At 49.5% G+C, this 20,398-nt stretch overlaps 1 protein-coding gene across 1 annotated transcript in view; it reads left to right on the top strand.

The window, feature by feature from the left end:
• Nucleotides 1–16,493, top strand: part of LOC145361667 (beta-1,3-N-acetylglucosaminyltransferase lunatic fringe-like) — a 48,595-nt gene extending 32,102 nt beyond the window's left edge. Inside the window, exons 3-8 of the mRNA XM_080217559.1 lie at nt 840–942; nt 2,441–2,594; nt 8,492–8,577; nt 13,431–13,596; nt 15,122–15,207; nt 15,809–16,493. Coding sequence (XP_080073685.1) covers nt 840–942; nt 2,441–2,594; nt 8,492–8,577; nt 13,431–13,596; nt 15,122–15,207; nt 15,809–15,860 — 647 coding nt within the window. The 3' untranslated portion in view covers nt 15,861–16,493. The remainder of the gene's footprint in view (nt 1–839; nt 943–2,440; nt 2,595–8,491; nt 8,578–13,430; nt 13,597–15,121; nt 15,208–15,808) is intronic.
• Nucleotides 16,494–20,398: the final 3,905 nt, after the last annotated feature.

The following is a 20,398-nucleotide window of genomic DNA, read 5'->3' as shown; positions in this document are numbered from 1 at the left end:
TTTGTATCTCCTTCCTGACAGATGAAGGTGGAAGTGAGAATGTGTGGGGTATGGGGGGTCCTTGATTATGCTGGCTGCTTTTCCCCGAGGCAGCAGGAAGTGTAGACGGAGTCAATGGATGGGAGGCTGGTTTGCAAGAGGGATTGGGCTACATTCACGACCTTTTGTACTTCCTTGTGGTCTTTGGCAGAGCAGGAGCCCACACCAAGCTGTGATACAAGCAGAAAGAATGGTGCATCTGTAAACATTTGTGAGTCGTGGCGGACATGCCAAATTTCCTTAGCCTTCTGAGGACCCCAAGGTCTTGCTGAGTATCTGCCTGTCTCAATTTACACCCATTCACACAGTGGCTGTTTAGAATCATGGAATCCCAACAGTGCAGAAGGAGGCCATTTGGCCCATCGAGTCTGGCAGAGGAGTCGATGGGCCGAGTGACCTACGTCTGATCCTTCATCTTATGGAGAGGCTGAATAAATTGGGTCAATTCTTGGTGGGAGTTTGGAAGAAGGGGAGATGATCTCACGGGAAGATATGCAATTGTAAAGGAGTTTGAAGAGCGGGCAATGGTTAGAGCATCCAGAACGAGGGGGCACAGAGTCTCAGGGTAGGAGGACAGAGCTGGGGAGGAATTTCTTCTCTCAGGGTGGTGAAATTCTTTCCCTCAGAGGCTGGGCCAATGAGGATGGTTCAAGGTTGAGATGGAGCGATTTTTTTTAATCGGTAACGGAATCGAGGGATAAGGCGGGAAAGTGGAGTTGAGGGATTATCGGAATCTCGGCTCTGGGCTGTCCCGTCTCCGTGCTGTTGACCCTGCGAGCTGTTCATCTCCCTCCTGGCAGGTCACCGGGTCATCAACACCAACTGCTCATCTGCGCACAGTCGCCAGGCCCTGTCCTGCAAGATGGCCGCCGAGTACGAGGTGTTCATCGCTTCCCGTCTGAGGTGAGTGCGTGGGGCCGCTGATAATGTCAATGGGGGTGGGTCGGTGTTGGGTGGGGGGTGCGGGTTGTCGATTGGGCGTGTGTGTGAATGAGAGAGACTCAATGTTGAGAACCGGAGTATGGCAATGACCAGGTGGTATGGCAGAGAGAAGACATTCAACCCTTTTATCCCTTTCTCCCTTGCACTTTGTTTAGCTTCTTTCCCCCCTCCCCCCAACTCCTCTACCCTACCCCCCACCCCCCCCCCCCCCCCCCACCCCCACTCCTCATAAACCCATCTCTTCCTCATTCTTCATCAGGTACAGCATGGCAAGAGGCCATTCAGTCCATCGAGTCTCTGCTAGCTCTTTGGAAGAGCTCCAGTCAGTCTCGCTCCCTGTATCACGGCGGTTTCTTTCTCTCTCCTCTCTCTCATGCATTTCTCCGGTCCCCTTTTGGAGGCAAATACGGGATCTGTGTCCACCACCTTCACCCACCAGGAGTTCTTTCCCCTTGCCTACTCTCTGTAAACCCTCACGATTGTGAATGCCTCTATCAAATCCCCTCTTAGCTGCCTGTGCTCTGAAGAGAATGATCCCAGCTTCCCCAGTCAATCTACATTACTGTAATCCCTCAGCACACACCTCACCCTGCTGGTGAGGCCTGGTCGTCTCCCTTGATCCCGCAGGTGAGGCCTAGTCGCTCCCCTCAGCCCTGCTGGAGAGGCCTAGTCACTGTCCTGGGCCCCACTGTGAGGCCTAGTCATCCCACCTGGGCCCCTCTGGTAAGGCCTGGTTTCCACACCCCTCCCCCGGCCCTGCACGCGAGGTCTGGTCACCCCCCAGGCCCCTCTCTGAGGACTGGTTCCCCCCCCCCCAAACCCCGCTCAACCAGGGCACCGCAGGCGAGGCCTGGTCGCCTCCTCCCAAGCCCCACTGCTGAGGCTTGGTTGCCCACCGCACCCCCCTCCCCCTCCATGTTTCCCCTCACCACCACCCCCCCCCCAAACCCCAGGCCCTGCTGGTGAGGCCTGGACCTACTCCACCCAGTGAATGCCTTCAATATCCTTCTCCAAAGCCTTCATGGGGGGGGTGGTCTCAATGAAACTTAGAGAATACTGAAAGGCCTGGATAGAGTGGATGTGGGGAAGATGTTTCCATTAGTGGGAGAGACCAGGATCTGAGGGCACAGCCTCAGAGTGAAGGGACGACCCTTTAGAACTGAGATGAGGAGGAATTTCTTCAGCCAGAGGGTGGTGAATCTGTGGAGCTCATTGCCTCAGAGGAGGCCGGGTCACTGAGTGTATTTAAGACAGAGATAGAGAGGTTCTTGATTGGTAAGGGGGTCAAAGGTTACGGGGGAAAAGGCGGGAGAATGGGGTCGAGAAACTTATCGCTGTGATCGAACGGTGGAGCAAACTCGATGGGCCGAGTGGCCTAATTCTGCTCCTATCTCAGTGTTTTATCTCGATGTAAGTTGTCCGTTTCTGATCTCTGCCCTCCCTATCGGTGACTGTCCAGGTGGTTTTGCCACGTCGATGATGATAATTACGTTAATGTCCGTGCCCTGTTGACCTTGCTGTCGAGCTTTCCTCCCACCCAGGACATCTACGTTGGGAAGCCCAGCCTGGACCGACCCATCGAGGCGTCTGAAAAACTGCCCAACAATAAAACCGTGAGTGAACAGAGATTAACGCTAACTTTACAATTCATCATCAACAGGCTGGCAAAATTATACATCACAGCAGGAGGCCACTCGGCCCAATATGCCTGTGCTGGCTCTATTTATTTATTAGATGCAGGGCTGATGAGAATGCATCTTTCAGTAAGAAATAAAAATGGGGAAAATGTGGGAGAGGCTGTTTTTATTTTAGACTGCGAGCATCTGTACCAAAATCCAGAGAGTCCCCATATCCAGTACACATCTGGGTCTGCACTTCCTGGATACCCAGTCTGGTGTAAACTGATGCACCCTTTAGCAATTGAAGTCCCAAAATGTGTAGGTTAGGTGGATTGGCCATGCTAAATTGCCCCTTAGTGTCCAAAGATGTGTAGGCTAGGTGGATTGGCCATGCTAAATTGCCCCTTAGTATCCAAAGATGTGTAGGTTAGGTGGATTGGCCATGCTAAATTGCCCCTTAGTGTCCAAAGATGTGCAGGTTAGGTAGATTGGCCATGCTAAATTGTCCCTTAGTGTCCAAAGATGTGCAGGTTAGGTGGATTGGCCATGCTAAATTGCCCCTTAGTATCCAAAGATGTGTAGGTTAGGTGGATTGGCCATGCTAAATTGCCCCTTAGTGTCCAAAGATGTGCAGGTTAGGTGGATTGGCCATGTTAAATTGCCCCTTAGTGTCCAAAGATGTGCAGGTTAGGTGGATTGGCCATGCTAAATTGCCCCTTAGTATCCAAAGATGTGCAGGTTAGGTGGATTGGCCATGCTAAGTTGTCCCTTAGTATCCAAAGATGTGCAGGTTAGGTGGATTGGCCATGCTAAGTTGTCCCTTAGTATCCAAAGATGTGCAGGTTAGGTGGATTGGCCATGCTAAGTTGTCCCTTAGTATCCAAAGATGTGCGGGTTAGGTGGGGGTTGGGGTGTTGGCCTGGATAAGATCGTAGAATCAATGAACCCTACAGTGCAGAAAGAGGCCCTTTGGCCCATCGAGTCTGTACTGCACACAATCCCACCCAGGCCCTACCCCCATATCCCCACATATTATACCCACTAACCCACGCATCCCTGGTCACTAAGGGGCAATTTCTTAGCACGGCCAATCAACCTAACCCGCACATCTTTGGATGCTCTGTCAGAGAGTTGGTGGAGACTCGATGGGCCAAATGGCCTCTTCTGCAGCGTAGGGATTCTTTGACTCTACTCTACGATTCCACGGAGACAGTGACCCGAGCCGGGAATCGAACCCGGCTCCCTGGGGCTGTGAGGCCGCTGTGCTAACCCACTGCGCCACCGTGTACACTTGGTGCCAATTTTCTTCCCCTTCCGAGTCAGCTGGTTGTAGGGATGGGGTGTTTTGTTTCTGCGGGAGAGGGCCAGAGATGAGCGGCTAGGGAACGTGTCGTGGGCCACCTGGGATGGCCAGCGAGGGCGGGGGAATGAAAAGTTTGGAAAATTCTGGTCCAATCTGTAGGTGGAAATGGTTCCCCTGTCACTAATCCAGGGCCATTGTGGAGGACCGTTGTTAACTCCCCCTAACCATGCAGAACAGCTCAAATCCTCCTCTATTTTGGCGGATATTTCTGGTGGTTAGCACTGCTGCCTCGCAGCGCCAGGGACCCGGGTTCGATTCCAGCCTCGGGTCACTGTCTGTGGTGAGTTTGCACGTTCTCCCCATGTCTGCGTGGGTTTCCTCCGGGTGCTCCTCCTCCCTCTCACAGTCCGAAAGACGTGCTGGTTAGGGTGCCTTGGCCGTGCTAAATTCTCCCTCGGTATACCCGAACAGGTGCAGGCGAGTCGGGGATTTTCACAGTAACTTCATTGCAGTGTTAATGTCAGCCAACTTGTGACACTAATCTCTACAGTACAGAAGGAGGCCCATCGAGTCTGCACCGACCACCATCCCGCCCAGGCCCGATCCCCATTACCCCACATACTTACCCCAGTAATCCCTCTAACCTATGCTGGGTGGTCTCTGGCTGAGAGGTGATGGGCCGAGTGGTCTCCTCCCTCTCCCTTCCTCACGCTGGCTGCAGAGACACCATCGTCCAGTAGATGGGGCATGAGGTTCAGGTTCGCATCATGAATAACAGCAGCAATCCCGAGGGAATTCCAGACTCTCCGAGTTAAAGTGACGCTGAAGGGCAAGTTAGCTTTGGACCGTGGGAGGAAACCGGAGCGCCCGGAGGAAACCCACGCAGACACGGGGAGAATGTGCGCAGACGGTGACCCGAGCCGGGAATCGAACCCAGATCCCTGGAGCAGTGCTAACCCACTGTGCCACCCGTTTAAAGTTGGGTGGATAAAAGCTTTACACTCTTAACCCAGGGAGATTGGAATTCCCTCGGGATTGGGGCTCGTAATGATGGGGAGGGAAACCTGAACTTCAAGCTCCATCTACTGGACGGTTGTGTCCCTGCAGCCAGCGCGAGGCTGCCCACAAGCACAGAGAAGAGACCATTTGGCCCATCGCCAGAGAGAGGGACCACCCAGCCTAACCCCGCTCCCCAGCATTTGGCCCCTGCAGGCTAGGGTGCACGGGGTGCAGACCCATCTAAAATAAGCAAAGTACTGCGGGCGCTGGAATCTGAAACAGGAACAGAGATTGAAAAACAGGAACTGAAAACCCAGCTCATCTGTCAGAGCGAAACAGAGCTAACGTTTTGAGCCCATAGACTGTTCGTCATAACTGAAGGAAGGGAGAATGTAGAAACTGCAACAAAAAGCTTTAAGAACACAAGAGTCATAGAGGTTTACACACAGGCCCTTTGGCCCAACTAGTCCAGGCCACCCAGTTTTTAACTAAATTGTCTCAATTGCCTACATTTGGCCCATATCCCTCTATACCCATCTTACCCACGTAACTGTCTAAATGCTTATTAAAAGACAAAATTGTACCGACCTCTACTACTACCTCTGGCAGCTCGTTCCATAAGAACATAAGAAATAGGAGCAGGAGTAGGCCATCTAGCCCCTCGAGCCTGCCCCGCCACTCAATAAGATCATGGCTGATCTGAAGTGGATCAGTTCCACTTTCCCGCTTTCTCCCCATAACCCTTAATTCCCTTATCGATCAGAAATCTATCTACCCGTGACTTAAACATATTCAACGAGGCAGCCTCCACCACTTCAATGGGCAGAGAATTCCAGAGATTCACCACCCTTTGAGAGAAGAAGTTCCTCCTCAACTCTGTTCTAAACTGCCCCCCCGCCCCCCGACTTATTTTGAGGCTGTGTCCTCTAGTTCTGGTTTCCTTTCTAAGTGGAAAGAATCTCTCTACCTCTACCCTATCTAGCCCCTTCATTATCTTATACGTCTCTATAAGATCTCCCCTCAGCCTTCTAAACTCCAACGAGTACAGACCCAGTCTATTTAATCTCTCTTCTAAGCTAACCCCCTCATCTCCGGTATCAGCCTGGTGAACCTTCTCTGTACTCCCTCCAAGGCCAATATATCCTTTCGCAAATAAGGGGACCAAAACTGCACACAGTACTCCAGCTGCGGCTTCACCAGTGCCCTGTACAGTTGCAGCAAGACCTCCCTGCTTTTATATTCTATCCCCCTCGCGATAAAGTCCAACATCCCATTCGCCTTCTTGATCACCTGCTGTACCTGCAGACTGAGTTTTTGCGATTCGTACGCAAGGACCCCCAGGCCCCTCTGCACTGTAGCATGCTGCAACTTTTCACCATTGAAATAATATTCCATCCTACTATTATTTCTTCCAAAGTGTTCCAGATACTCACCACCCTCTGTGTGAAAAAAATTGCCCTTCTGGACCCTTTAGTATCTCTCCCCTCTCACCTTAAACCTATGCCCTTTAGTTTTAGGCTCCCCTATCATTGGGAAAAGCTATTGACTATCTCGCTGATCTGTGCCCCTCATTATTTTGTAGACTGCTATAAGATCACCCCTCAGCCTCCTACACTCCAGGGGAAAAAGCCCCAGTCTATCCAGCCTCTCCTTATAACCCAAACCACCAAGTCCCGGTAGCATCCTAGTAAATCTCTTCTGCACTCTCTCTAGTTTAATAATATCCTTTCAATAATAGGGTGACCAAAACTGTACACAATATTCCAAGTGTGGCCTCACCAATGTCTTGTACAACTTCAACAAGACGTCCCAATTCCTGTATTCAATGTTCTGACCGATGAAACCAAGCATGCCGAATGCCTTCTTCACCACTCTGACCACCTGTGACTCCACTTTCAAGGAGCTATGGACATGTACCCCTCGATCTCTTTGTCCTGCAACTCTCCCCACCGCCCTACCATTAACTGAGTAAATCCTGCCCTGATTCAATCTACCAAAATGCATCATTGAAATCCTACTTGGCCTGTTGAGTCTGCACCGACAACAATCCCACCCAGGCCTTATCCCCGTAACTCTGGGTTAAAGACTGAGAGAATGTTTCCCCTCGTGGGAGAGTCTCAGAACGGGGGACATAGTCTCAGAATAAAGGGAAGCCAATTTAAGGCTGAGACGAGGAGGAATTTCCTGGCTCAGAGTCTTTGGAACTCCTTGCTGCAGAGAGTTATGTAGGGTGTAGAGTCCTTGTGTATATTTAAGACTGAGATAGATAGATTTTTGATCAGTAAGGGAATTAAGGGTTATAGGGAAAGGGTAGGAAACGTGGGATCCTACTGAATGGAATAACAGGATCAGGGGGCCGAGTGGCCTGCTCCTCTTCCTATTCCTTTCGGACACTGAGTTACAGATCCACTGGATGAAAAAAATCTTTCCTCGTCTCCCCTTCTGATCTTTCTAACAATCACCTTAAATGTACCCTCTCGTCCTCCCCACCTACTAAAGTAAACAGCCCTTTCCCCGCCCACCCTCTGCAGTCCCTGCGCGGTTCTGTACATCCCAATCAAATCTCCCCACGGCCTCCCCCTGTCCCTCGGAGAACAGCTCCAGCCTCGACACCCTCTCCCATTATGAGGAGAGGTTGGGACCGTTCTCCTGGGAGGGAAGAAGGCTCAGAGGAGATTTGATTGATGCCTCCTTCTGTTCTGCAGAGATTCTATGATTAGTGTCACAAGTTGGCTGACATTAACACTGCAATGAAGTTACTGTGAAAATCCCCAAGTCGCCTGCCCCTGTTTGGGTACACTGAGGGAGAATTTAGCACGGCCAATGCACCCTAACCAGCGCAGTCTTTCAGACTGTGAGAGGAAACTGGAGCACCCGGAGGAAACCCACGCAGACACAGGGAGAACATGCAAACTCAACACAGGCAGTGACCCGAGGCTGGAATCGAACCCGGGCCCCTGGTGCTGTGAGGCAGCTGTGCTGACCACCCGAAATATCCGCCAAAATACAGGAGAATTTGAGCTGTTCTGCGTGGTTAGGGGGAGTTTTACCATGGCCCTCCACAGTGGCCCTGGATTAGCTCAAAACCGTGAGGGGGCTGGACAGAGTGGAGAGGGAGAGACCCTTCCCACTCGTAAAAGGATGGAGAACGAGGGGGGACGCAGATTGGAAATGACTTGCGAAAGAAGCAAATGCCTTGCGAGGGTAGGCTTTTTCACCCCAGCGAGTGGTTGGATTCTGGAACATTCTGCCTGGAAGGAGGCGGGTTCAGTCGAGGCATTCAAGGGGGCATTGGATGATTATTTGAATAGAAACAGGGCGGGGGTTGGGGAAATGGGAACAGGGAAAAGGCAGGGGATTGGGCACTAAATCATAATGCTCGTTTTGGGGAGCCAGTACAGACACGATGGACCCAATGGCCTCCTCCTGCACCTTAACAATTGGTGACACCCTGCTCACAGTTACACATTCCCAATCCTAGGTGATAACGCCCCTATAAGTTTCCTTTATGATATCTTTCTCTTCGCTATTCTACGCACAGTGGAACACCGGGTGGCGATGGCTAATAATTTGACTGTCATTTTTCCAGAGATCCGTCTTCTTTTGGTTTGCCACCGGTGGGGCCGGGTTTTGTATTAACCGAGGGCTGGCGCTGAAGATGGCACCTTGGGCAAGGTAGGTGGACAGCCGGGGTGGGGGCGTGTCTGGACTGGAATGTTTGTGACCCACTTCTCCTGCTCATAGACCCAAAACATCGCACAGTTCAAGCTATGTGGAGGGACAGGTACTGTCGAGGAAGTGGTGGGGGGGGTGGTGGGGGGGGCTGCAGAAGGACTTGGGCAGGTTAGGAGAGTGGGCAAAGAAGTGGCAGATGGAATCCAATGTGGAAAAGTGTGAGGTTATGCACCTTTGGAAGGAAGAATGGAGGCATAGAATATTTTCCAAATGGGAAAATGCTTAGGAAATCAAGAACACAAGGGACTTGGGAGTCATTGTTCAAGGTTCTCTTAAAGTTAACACACAGGTTCTGTTAGGAAGGCGAATGCAATAGAACATACAGCACAAACAGGCCCTTCGGCCCACAAGTTGCACCAATCACATCCATACCTACCAAGCCATAGAACTATCTATAACTCCCAATCCCATTAAATCCCATGTACTCATCCAGAAGTCTTTTAAAAGACCCCAGCGAGTTCACCTCTACCACCACCAACGGCAGCCGATTCCACTCACTCACCACCCTCTGAGTGAAAAACTTACCCCTAACATCTCCTCTGTATCTGCTCCCCAGCACCTTAAACCTGTGTCCTCTCGTAGCAACCATTTCAGCCCTGGGAAATAGCCTCCGAGAATCCACCCTATCTATACCTCTCAACATTTTATAAACCTCTATCAGGTCGTCTCTCAACCTCCGTCTCTCCAGGGAGAAGAGACCTAGCTCCCTCAACCTATCCTCATAAGGCATGCCTCCCAATCCAGGCAACATCCTTGTAAATCTCCTCTGCACCCTCTCAATAGCTTCCACATCCTTCCTGTAGTGAGGCGACCGGTACTGCACACAGTACTCCAAGTGGGGTCTGACAAGGAAATGTTAGCATTCATGTCGAGAGGGCTAGAATACAAGAACTGTACTTCTGAGGCTGTATAAGGCTCTAGTCAGACCCCTATTTGGAGTATTGTGAGCAGTTTTGGACCCCATATCTATGGAAGGTTGTGCCGGCCTTGGAAAGGGTCCAGAGGAGATTCACAAGAATGATCCCTGGAATGACGAGCTTGTCGTATGAGGAACGGTGGAGGAATCTGGGTCTGTACTCGTTGGAGTTTAGAAGGATGAGGGGGAACCTTATTGAAACTTACAGGATACTGTGAGGCCCTGGATAGAGTGGACCTGAAGAGGATGTTTCCACTAGTAGGAAAAACTAGAACCAGAGGGAACAACCTCAGGCGAAAGGGATGATCCTTTAAAACAGAGAAGAGGAGGAATTTCTTCAGCCAGCGAGTGGGGAATCTGTGGAAGTCTTTGCCGCAGAGGAGGCTGGGTCACTGAGTGTCATTAAGACAGAGATAGATAGGTTCCTGATTAATAAGGGGATCAGGGGTTATGGGGATGAGAAAAATATCAGCCATGATTGAATGGCAGGGCAGATTTGATGGGCCGAGTGGCCTAATTCTGCCCCTATGCCTTATGGTGTAATTCTAGTTTCTGTCTTTTTTATGACTCTGATTGATAACCGTGTCACACATTACAACAAAGGGTTGTGAATGTAGCCCAGTCCATCACGCAAACCAGCCTCCCATCCATTGACTCTGTCTACACTTCCCGCTGCCTCGGGAAAGCAGCCAGCATAATCAAGGACCCCACACATCCCGGACATTCTCTCTTCCACCTTCTTCCATCGGGAAAAAGATTAAAAACTCTGAGATCACGTACCAACCGACTCAAGAACTGCTTTAGCGTTGAATAAGAGTATTGGAGTTAGAGTATTTGAGTGAGAGTCACGATTGTTTAAGTCTTGAGATGATGGTGTGGTGTTAACATCATTGAGCTAGTAATCCTGAGCCCCTGGCCAATGCCCGGGGGCGGGGGAGAGAAAGAGTTCAAACCCCACCCCTGGTGGAATTTAAATTTGCTTAAAATCTGAAATCGATTGTTGGTAAAACCCATCTGGTTCACGAGGGAATAACAGGATCAAACGGCGCAGAAGAGGCCCTTCGGCCCATCGAGTCTGCACTGACACGCGAGAAACACCTAAACTCCCGCCTAATCCCATCTAGCAGCACTTGGCCTACAGCCTTGAATGTTACGATGTGCCAAGTGCTCACCTGCTGTCCTTACCCAGTCTGGCCTACGTGTAACTCCAGAGCCACAGCAACGTGGCTGGCTCTCGATTGCCCTCTGAAATGGCCGGGTGAACCACTCAGTTCAGGGGCAATTAGGGATGGGCATCAGCCAGTGATGCCCACGTCCCATGCTAGAATTTAAATAAAAAAAGTCAGTCCATGGTGAATAGTAGGAACTTGGGGGGGTATCGTGGAGCAGAGGGAACTTGGAGTTCAGGTGCACGGTTCTCTAAAGTTGGAGTCAGAGGTAGATAGGGTGGTGAAGAAGGCTTTTGACATGCTGGCCTTCATCAGTCAGGGCATTAAGCATAGAAGTCAGGAAGTTATGTTGCAGTTGTACAATTGGTAAGGCCACACTCGGTGTATTGTGTTCCGTTTTGGTCACCTTGCTATAGGCAAGATGTTATTAAACTGGAGAGAGTTCAGAAGAGTTCTACAAGGATGTTGCCAGGACTCAAGGGAGTTATAGGGAGAGATTGGACAGGCTAGGACTTTATTCTTTGGAGCGAAGGAGGCTGGGGGGTGGTCTTATACGTCGTGTCTGACAAATTTACTGGAGTTCTATGAGGATGTGTCTAGGGCAGTGGATAGAGGAGAGCCGGTGGATGTGGTCTTTCTGGATTTTCAGAAGGCGTTTGACAAGGTACCTCACAAGAGGTTATTGCAGAAGGTCAGGGGACATGGAGTTGGGGGTAGGGTGTTAGCGTGGATAGACGATTGGTTGTCAAATAGGAGGCAGAGAGTGGGGGTCAATGGGTGCTATTCGGATTGGCGGTTGGTGACTAGTGGGGTGCCCCAGGGGTCGGTGCTGGGGCCTCAGCTTTTTACCATTTATATAGTAAATCTGGAGGAGGGAACCGAGTGCAGGGTGTCGAAATTTGCTGATGACACCAAGATTGGGGGAAAGGCAAATTGTGCGGAGGGTGTGGAGAGTCTGCAGAAGGATCTAGATAGGCTGGGCGAATGGGCCAGGAAATGGCAAATGGAATTTAATGTTGGCAAGTGTGAGGTGGTCCACTTTGGTAGGAAGAATGGTAGGAAGGACTATTACTTACGTGGCGAAAAACTGCAGCAGGCGACGGTGCAGAGGGACCTCGGGGTCCTTGTGCATGAGTCGCAAAAACCCAGCTTGCAGGTGCAGCAGGTGGTCAGGAAGGCGAATGGGATGCTGGCCTTCATAGCGAGGGGGATTGAATATAAAAGTAGGGAGGTCTTGCTGCAGCTGTATAGGGCATTGGTGAGGCCGCAGCTGGAGTACTGTGTGCAGTTTTGGGCGCCGCACCTGCGCAAGGATATTTTGGCCCTGGAGGGAGTGCAGAGGAGGTTTACTAGGCTGATACCGGAGTTGAGGGGATTGAGCTATGAGGAGAGGCTGAATAAACTAGGCTTGTACTCGTTAGAGTTTAGAAGAATGAGGGGAGATCTCATTGAGACATATAAGATGATGAATGGGATGGATAGGATAGAGGTGGAGAGACTCTTCCCGCTCAAAAAAGACAGTAGGACTAGGGGGCACAGCCTCAAGATAAAGGGGAGGCGGTTTAGAACGGAGTTGAGGAGGAACTTCTTCACTCAAAGGGTGGTGAATCTCTGGAATTCTCTGCCCGTTGAAGTGGTGGAGGCTGCCTCACTAAATATTTTTAAGAAGCGGGTTGATGGGTTCTTGATAAGAGAGGGGATTAAGGGTTATGGGGAGAGGGCGGGAAAGTGGAACTGAGCCACGACAGATCAGCCATGATCTTATTGAATGGCGGGGCAGGCTCGAAGGGCTAGATGGCCTACTCCTGCTCCTATTTCTTATGTTCTTATGTTCTTATACAGATGGACAAGATCATGAGAGGCATGGATAGGGTGAATGCACCCGGTCTTATGTTCTTATAAGTTTAAGTTAAGAAGGGAAAGAATTATTGGGAACCTGAAGAGCCTACTTTTTTTAACAAAAGGATGGAATGTGTGTGGAATGAGCTGCTGGAGGAAGTGATTGAGTCAGAGACATTCACAACATTTGGAAGGCATTTGGACAGGAAAGGTTTAGAGGGATATGGGCCAAATGCAGGCAAATGGGGTTAGCCTTGATGGTCAGCATGGACCAGTTTGGGCCGAAGGGCCTGTCTCCGTGCCGTACATTCTATGATTCGCTTTCCAACTGACTGTTTGAAGGTGGTTTCCCATGAGAATGGACTTGCCAGTCAACCAATGGCTGGATTGTAGGACGGGGCCACCGGAGGAAAAAGGTCATTTTGTGAAACCTCTAGAATTCAAACTTGGTCGTGTATTTTGAAAATTGCCATTGTGAATTTTGTCCACTTGAGGTTACCATACGCACATGTACCAGCAGAGGGAGTCTGCTAGGAAGAGGTAATAGAGGCCCGGAACTCTGCCACCTCACCTGACAGCGGAATCGGTGCAGGCGAGAGTCCGACAACGGAAATCTCTGATGCCCTCAGGCTGGAATTTCCACTCTCGTCCGTAAAATCCTGCCAGCAAGGTCCATGTTTAACAGTTCATGCTGTTATAAATCTAAATGCCTCTGGCTAAACACAGAAGCCATTAAGGACAAAGAGAGACACAGATAGAGAAGGAATAAAGGCTACGAGATGGACGCCCTTATTAAGGATGTAAGTTTGCACTATGCGATTAGCGTGATTATGTTGGAATAAAAAAAGTATCATTTATTTTTCAACTAGTGACGGACATTTCATGCACACCGCAGAGAGAATCCGTCTCCCTGACGACTGCACCATCGGCTACATCATCGAGTCCCTCCTGGGTGTGAAGCTGGTTCAAAGTCCTCTCTTCCACTCCCACCTCGAGAACTTACAGCTGGTCTCCAAATCCCAGGTTCAAAGCCAGGTACGTCCTCCCGCTCGGAGTCGCACCGGCAGCTGATGGTGTCCGTGTCAGACACACAGGTCAACAAGTGAGACATCCATTTGGTCTCCATCTTTACTTACGGATTCCATATACGGCAATGCGCCGTTGCTATGGAAACAATTCCCAAAGAGATCCAGATTGATCCCAGTATGGAACATTGCTTTCAGTTAAAAGTTTATTTACAAGTAGGCTTACATTAACACTGCAATGAAGTTACTGTGAAAATCCCCAGTTGCCGTACTCCGGTGCCTGTTTGGGTACACTGAGGGAGAATTTAGCATGGAACATGTGGTGCACAGCAGGCCATTCTGCCCACTGCTCTGTGCTGGTGTTTATGCCCCACACCTCCCTCCCATCGTCATGAATCCCATCCACTGGGAGGCAGGCTGGCACAGTGGTTAGCGCTGCTGCTTCACAGGTTCGATTCCGGCCTCGGGTCACTGTCTTGTGGAGTTTGTATGTTCTCCCTGTGTCTGCGTGGGTTTCCTCCGGGTGCTCCGGTTTCCTCCCACAGTCCAAAGGTGTGTAGGTTAGGTGGATTGGCCATGCTAAATTGCCCCTTAGTATCCAAAGATGTGTAGGTTAGATGGATTGGCCATGCTAAATTGCCCCTTAGTATCCAAAGATGTGTAGGTTAGGTGGCTTGGCCATGCTAAATTGCCCCTTAGTATCCAAAGATGTGTAGGTTAGATGGATTGGCCGTGCTAAATTGCCCCTTAGTATCCAAAGATGTGTAGGTTAGGTGGATTGGCCGTGCTAAATTGCCCCTTAGTATCCAAAGATGTGTAGGTTAGGTGGATTGGCCATGCTAAATTGTCCCTTAGTGTCTAAAGATGTGCAGATTAGGTGGATTGGCCATGCTAAATTGTCCCTTAGTGTCTAAAGATGTGCAGATTAGGTGGATTGGCCATGCTAAATTGTCCCTTAGTGTCTAAAGATGTGCAGGTTAGGTGGATTGGCCATGCTAAATTGTCCCTTAGTGTCTAAAGATGTGCAGGTTAGGTGGATTGGCCATGCTAAATTGCCCCTTAGTGTCCAAAGATATGCAGGTTAGGTGGATTAGCAGAGTAAATAAGTGGGATTATGGGGAAAAAACCTGGATATGATCCGGTAGAGACTCAATGGACTGAATGGCTGCCTCCTGCGATGTAGTTGAGGCTATTTAGGAGGTATCCATGTGGTTAGACCTTCAGGGCCGATCACCTGGAAACTCCTGAGGCGGGACCTGATTAGACATCGAGAATGTGAGAGACCGATCCGATGTGGAGACTCAGTGAGATTGGGGCCATCGGGTGGTGAGACGTGGGCCGGGGACAGGTGGCGGGGGTACAGAGGGCAGGCGGGGGGGGGAGGCGCTGGAGCGTTAGACCCAGCTGAACATTGACAGTGAGAGTCAATGGTGATTGATTCTGGGTCTTGTCATTGCGATTCCTCTCAGAGTAAAGCAAAGGAATGATAAGTTGAGACAAAAATCCAAAAGCTAACCTTAACCGTTTACTTCCAGGTCACTTTAAGCTACGGAACATTCGAAAACAAGCAAAATATCATTGAGATTAAAGGAGCATTTTCAGTTGATGAAGATCCTTCCAGGTATGTGTTCTAGGCCAGTGTGAATTATAGATATTTTAACTGGTTAAGATCAAATCTGAGATCCCAGCTGTTCAAAAAGTTTACATTTTGGCATTGGCCTAGTGGGATTACCGCTAGACTATTAATCCAGAAACCCAGCTAATGTTCTGGGGATCCGGGTTCGAATCCCGTCACCACAGATGGTGGAATTTGAACTCAATAAAAAATATTTGCAATGATGACCACGAAACCATTGTCGATTGGCGGAAAAAAAAACCCCATCTCGTTAACTAATATCCCTTGAGGGAAGGAAATCTGCCGTCCTTACCCTGTCTGGCCTACACGTGACTCCAGATCCGCAGCAATGCGGTTCACTCTCAGCTAAGGATGGGCAATAAATACTGGCCCAGTCAGTGATGTCCCCGTGAATGAATAACAAAAATAGCCTTCTGCATCTCAATTTCTAGTTGGAGGCACGGATAACACAGCAGCAGTATTGTCTCCTGGGGGTTGGGGGGGGTGCAGGAGACGGGGGTAAAGGAGGAGGGGGAGAAAATTAGATTAAACCTAAAAACATCATAACGCTTCATAAGTAACTAATTTTCGAAAATATCTTGTGCAGGTTCAAGTCCGTTCATTGCCTACTTTACCCAGAAACACCCTGGTGTCCTTAGAAGAGAGTGCCTGACCTCTGCCATGGTCAGGGTCGAAGGTTGAAGGTCACGCACTGGCAACTTTGCACTTTCTGAAAGCACTTTGGAGCACTTCCATTTCAGGAGAAAAAGGGCATTTAAATTGAAACGAAAACGGCAAGGAGAGAAGAGAAACGAAGGCCGAACAGTTGACCTGACTGAGCTGGACAATCGTTGCTTGAACTGTGGTAAGAAAATGGCCGCCCTTGGCTCCCCAAACGAGTGGCCATCAGCAACGAGCAAATGAGCGTTGAAAATATGTAAGATGCACACTGCACCCTTGACCGGGAACTATTTTTGAAAGAGAAATTATTTTTAAAGTATATATTTTCTTTATTTTTGTTCCACCATCCCTGTCCTTCACCCTGCTTGCATGAGCAAGCCAAATGATGTGCCCCTACGCACCCAGGCGCCTTTTCCAGAGTCTCCAGAAGTCAGCCCAGGTTGTTGACGAGGGAGCTTGTCTGATGGATTATCATGGCAGCAACACTGCACCCCGCAGTAAAGAGCTTACCGATTGGCTGTTTCCCGAACGCAAGGTTGAACATGTCTTGTCAGCAGCTTGGAAAATAATATTTTTAATTTAAAAGAAAAATAAAAGATTTATAGTTTTCATCATCTTGGTGTTCTCTCTGTTTTTTTTTAAAGCATTCATATTTATATTCTTAGTCAACTGGCTTGACATCGCTTGTCCTTTCTCGGCCTGTCCTGGTTTGACGCCTTTCCTGAAGGCCAAATCCCCCTCGGATTGCACAGGTGATCCCACGGGGGATTATTTGGAAGGGAGCAGAGGATTTTCCCTCCTCCCACCCTGCTCCAGGGGCCACCACTGTACCCCATACAGGAGACATCACCACCCAAGGTCACACTCTGAGCATACAGGTTTTTCAGTGTGGGGTGGGAGCCACAGAATCTTGACCAATGAAGAAGGAAGCCATTTGGCCCAGCGTGTTTGTACCAACTCTCCAAAGAGTATCTTACCCAAGCTCTCCCCTCTGCCCTATTCCCGTGACATTTGCCATGGCTAATCCACCCCTAATCTACACATATTTAGACACTAAGGGTCAATTTAGCATGGCCAATCCCCCAACCTACACATGTTTAGACACTAAGGGTCAATTTAGCATGGCCAATCCCCCAACCTACACATGTTTAGACACTAAGGGGCAATTTAGCATGGCCAATCCACCTAACCTACACATCTTTGGACACTAAGGGGCAATTTAGCATGGTCAATCTACCTAACCTACACATCTTTGGACACTATGGGGCAATTTAGCATGGTCAATCCACCTAACCTACACATCTTTGGACACTATGGGGCAATTTAGCATGGCCAATCCACCTAACCTACACATCTTTGGACACTATGGGGCAATTTAGCATGGCCAATCCACCTAACCTACACATCTTTGGACACTATGGGGCAATTTAGCATGGTCAATCCACCTAACCTACACATCTTTGGACACCAAGAACGATTTATCATGGCCTATTCACCGAACCTACACATCTCTAGACACTAAGGACCAATAAATAAGCTTAAACTTACAAAAAATAGGAAACGTTCTCTGCCAGATTTCAAATTGCCTCCACAGAGGAACAGTGGATGATTGCCTGTCACGGAATATTGCCGATTTTCATCATTTTATTCCCTTGGCCGTTACGACTTTTATGTTTTATTAATTTGGTTCTAATATAAACTCATATTGCGGATTAATAATGAATGGAAATTTGACACCAAAAGCACACAAAACTGGGACTGGGAAATAAACTGAGCTCTTTCCTTTCCCTGGGAGAGAGCTGTGTTTTCCAAAATACTTTCCAACCCTGTTTTTTTTTCTCTTATTAACAAACCCTCTTTCTCCTCGTGTTCATTATCTCAGGATTCAACAGGAAGATTCGAGTCCCCCCGCAACCCCCCCCCCGCCCCCCAGTCCTGAGTTGGAAATGCGTTGGCCGTTCCTTCACTGTCACTGGGCCAATGGGCTGGAATTCCCTCCCTAACAGCACTGTGGGTGTACCTACAAATGAGTTAGGAGTCACTCAGTCCCTCCAGCCTACCCCACCATTCAATAAGATCGTGGCTGATCTGATTCCCCCTTTCACCAACCCCCCCATAATCTTTCACCCCCCCCCCACCCCTTTGTTAATAAAAACCCATCTTGCTCTGGCTTAAAAATATTCAAAGTCTTTGCCTTTTCCGTCTTTTGGGGAAGAGAGTTCCAAAGACTCTCTGAGGAAAAAAATTCCTCCTCATCTCTGCCTTAAATGAGCAACACCTTATTTTGAAACGGTCATCGAGAGTTTCTCCCCCAAGCGAGCAGAGCAAGAGACAACCAAAGGCCTAGTGGTATTCTCACTAATCTGGTTCTGGGGACCCGCGTTCGAATCGCACAACAGCAAGTGGTAGCATTTGAATTCAATATAAAAAAAATCTGGAATTAAGAATCCACCGATGACCACGGAACCATTGTCGGTTGGGGTTATGAGAATAGGGCCTGGGCGGGATTGTGGTCAGTACAGACTCGATGGATTGAAACTACAAATGGTCGTGAACGTAGCCCAATCCAGCAAATCAGCCTCCCCATCCACTGACTCTGTCTACACTTTCCGCTGCCCCAGTAAAGCAGCCAGCGTAATTAAGGACCCCAAGCACCCCGGACATTCTCTCTTCCATCTTCTTCCATCAGGAAAAAGATAGAAAATTCCGAGATCAATCGACTCAAGAACAGCTCCTTCCCTGCTGCCGTCAGACTTTTGAATGGACCTACCTCGCATTAAGTTGATCTTTCTCTACACTCTAGTTGTGACCGTAACACTACATTCTGCACCCTCTCCTTTCCTTCTCTATGAACGGTATGCCTTGTCTGTAGAGCGCGCAAGAAACAATACTTTTCGCTGTGTTAATACATGTGACAATAATAAATCAAACCAAATGAGAATGGCCTCCTTCTGCACTGTAGGAATCTATGATTCTATGGATAAAGCTGGAAATCACCAGCCAGTCACTCCTTTCTGGCGAGGATGGAAAATTTGGTGCTCGGTCTCTGTTCGCTGCAGCAGGACTGGATAATCCTGGCTGCGATCGAGGTCGGAGAGTCCGGCTCCAGATTTCCGGGGTGAGTGAACCAGTCAGTCTATGTCGGTCTGGTGTCGCTATACGAATGCAGACTGCTCCGATCCTCTCACGGATGGGCATCGTACAAATTAGGCCCCCCACCGTACCCCTCTCCAGCCTCACCGCGTGGCGACAGGGAGAAGACAGCTCATTAGGCGGACAAAAAGGCAATGAAGATGGAGGGATGTGGTGCCTGATAACCTCACTGCAGGTTCCATTAGCTCCCGTGGCGAATAACTCAGCCCATAAAGCAGTGCGTTAATTAGTGAAGGAACCTCCAGGATGCTGTGAGTAATCTTCTGTTTCCTGAGCTGATTGAGAAAGGCTGACTGCCCCACGGGAGGCCGACAGAACCTTGGCTTCATCTGCTTATTGCTTGATTGGTTGGCACAGCTTGGCGCCATGTTAGGTTGGCACAAATGATGCATATGCCATTGATGACGCAAGAGAGATTTTAATAAAAGTGTTTGGCCTGAAATAGCACCTTTGATGACCAGAAGAAGTCCCGCAACGCTGTGCAGCCGATGATACACTTTTCAAAGAGATATTGTAGGGTCTGCGACAGGCACAGCAGGATTCCGCAAGGAGGGACTGATGACTTGGAGGCGCGTGGGTCCTCCTCTCCTCTACTGGGGCGGCACGGAGTAGGAGACAGAGTCAGCACCCCAGCTCATCAAACTGAAGACTTCCTGGTTTCACCTTAGCTCAAACCAGTGGTTAGCGCTGCTGCCTCACGGGGCCAGGGTTCGATTCCCGGCTTGGGTCACTGTCTGTGTGGAGTTTGTACGTTCTCCACGTGTCTGCGTGGGTTTCCTCCGGGTGCTCCGGTTTCCTCCCACAGTCCGAAAGACGTGCTGGTTAGGTGCTAAATTCTCCCTCAGTGTCCCCGAACAGGCACCAGCGTTTGTGGCGACTAGGGGATTTTCACAGTAACTTCATTGCAGTGTTAACGTAAGCCTACTTGTGGTACCAATAAATGTGCCGCAGCTGGGTGAGTCTATGTGACATCATGGACTGCAGGCATGACGAATGCCTGTAGGGCAACACAGTGGCGCAGTGGTTAGCACTGCTGCCTCATAGCACCAGGGACCCGGGTTCGATTCCCGGCTTGGGTCACTGTGTGTGTGGAGTTTGTACATTCTCCCCGTGTCTGCGTGGGTTTCCTCTGGGTGCTCTGGTTTCCTCCCACAGTCTGAAAGACGTGCTGGTTAGGGTGCATTGACCCGAACAGGTGTGGTGACTAGGGGAATTTCACAGTAACTTCATTGCAGTGTTAATGTAAGCCTTACCTGTGACGAACAAATATACTTTAATTATGCAGCAAATGTTGGCAAAGGGAAGGGGTACGGTTCAAAGTATTCTTTTCTCCCTCCCAGACCAGGCCCCGTCTCTGTACAAA

This window comes from Carcharhinus amblyrhynchos, chromosome 35 (assembly GCF_965287045.1).
Source record: "Carcharhinus amblyrhynchos chromosome 35, sCarAmb.v2.hapA, whole genome shotgun sequence".
Classification (NCBI taxonomy): Eukaryota; Metazoa; Chordata; class Chondrichthyes; order Carcharhiniformes; family Carcharhinidae; genus Carcharhinus; species Carcharhinus amblyrhynchos.
This window is presented reverse-complemented; position numbering and strand designations above follow the sequence as displayed.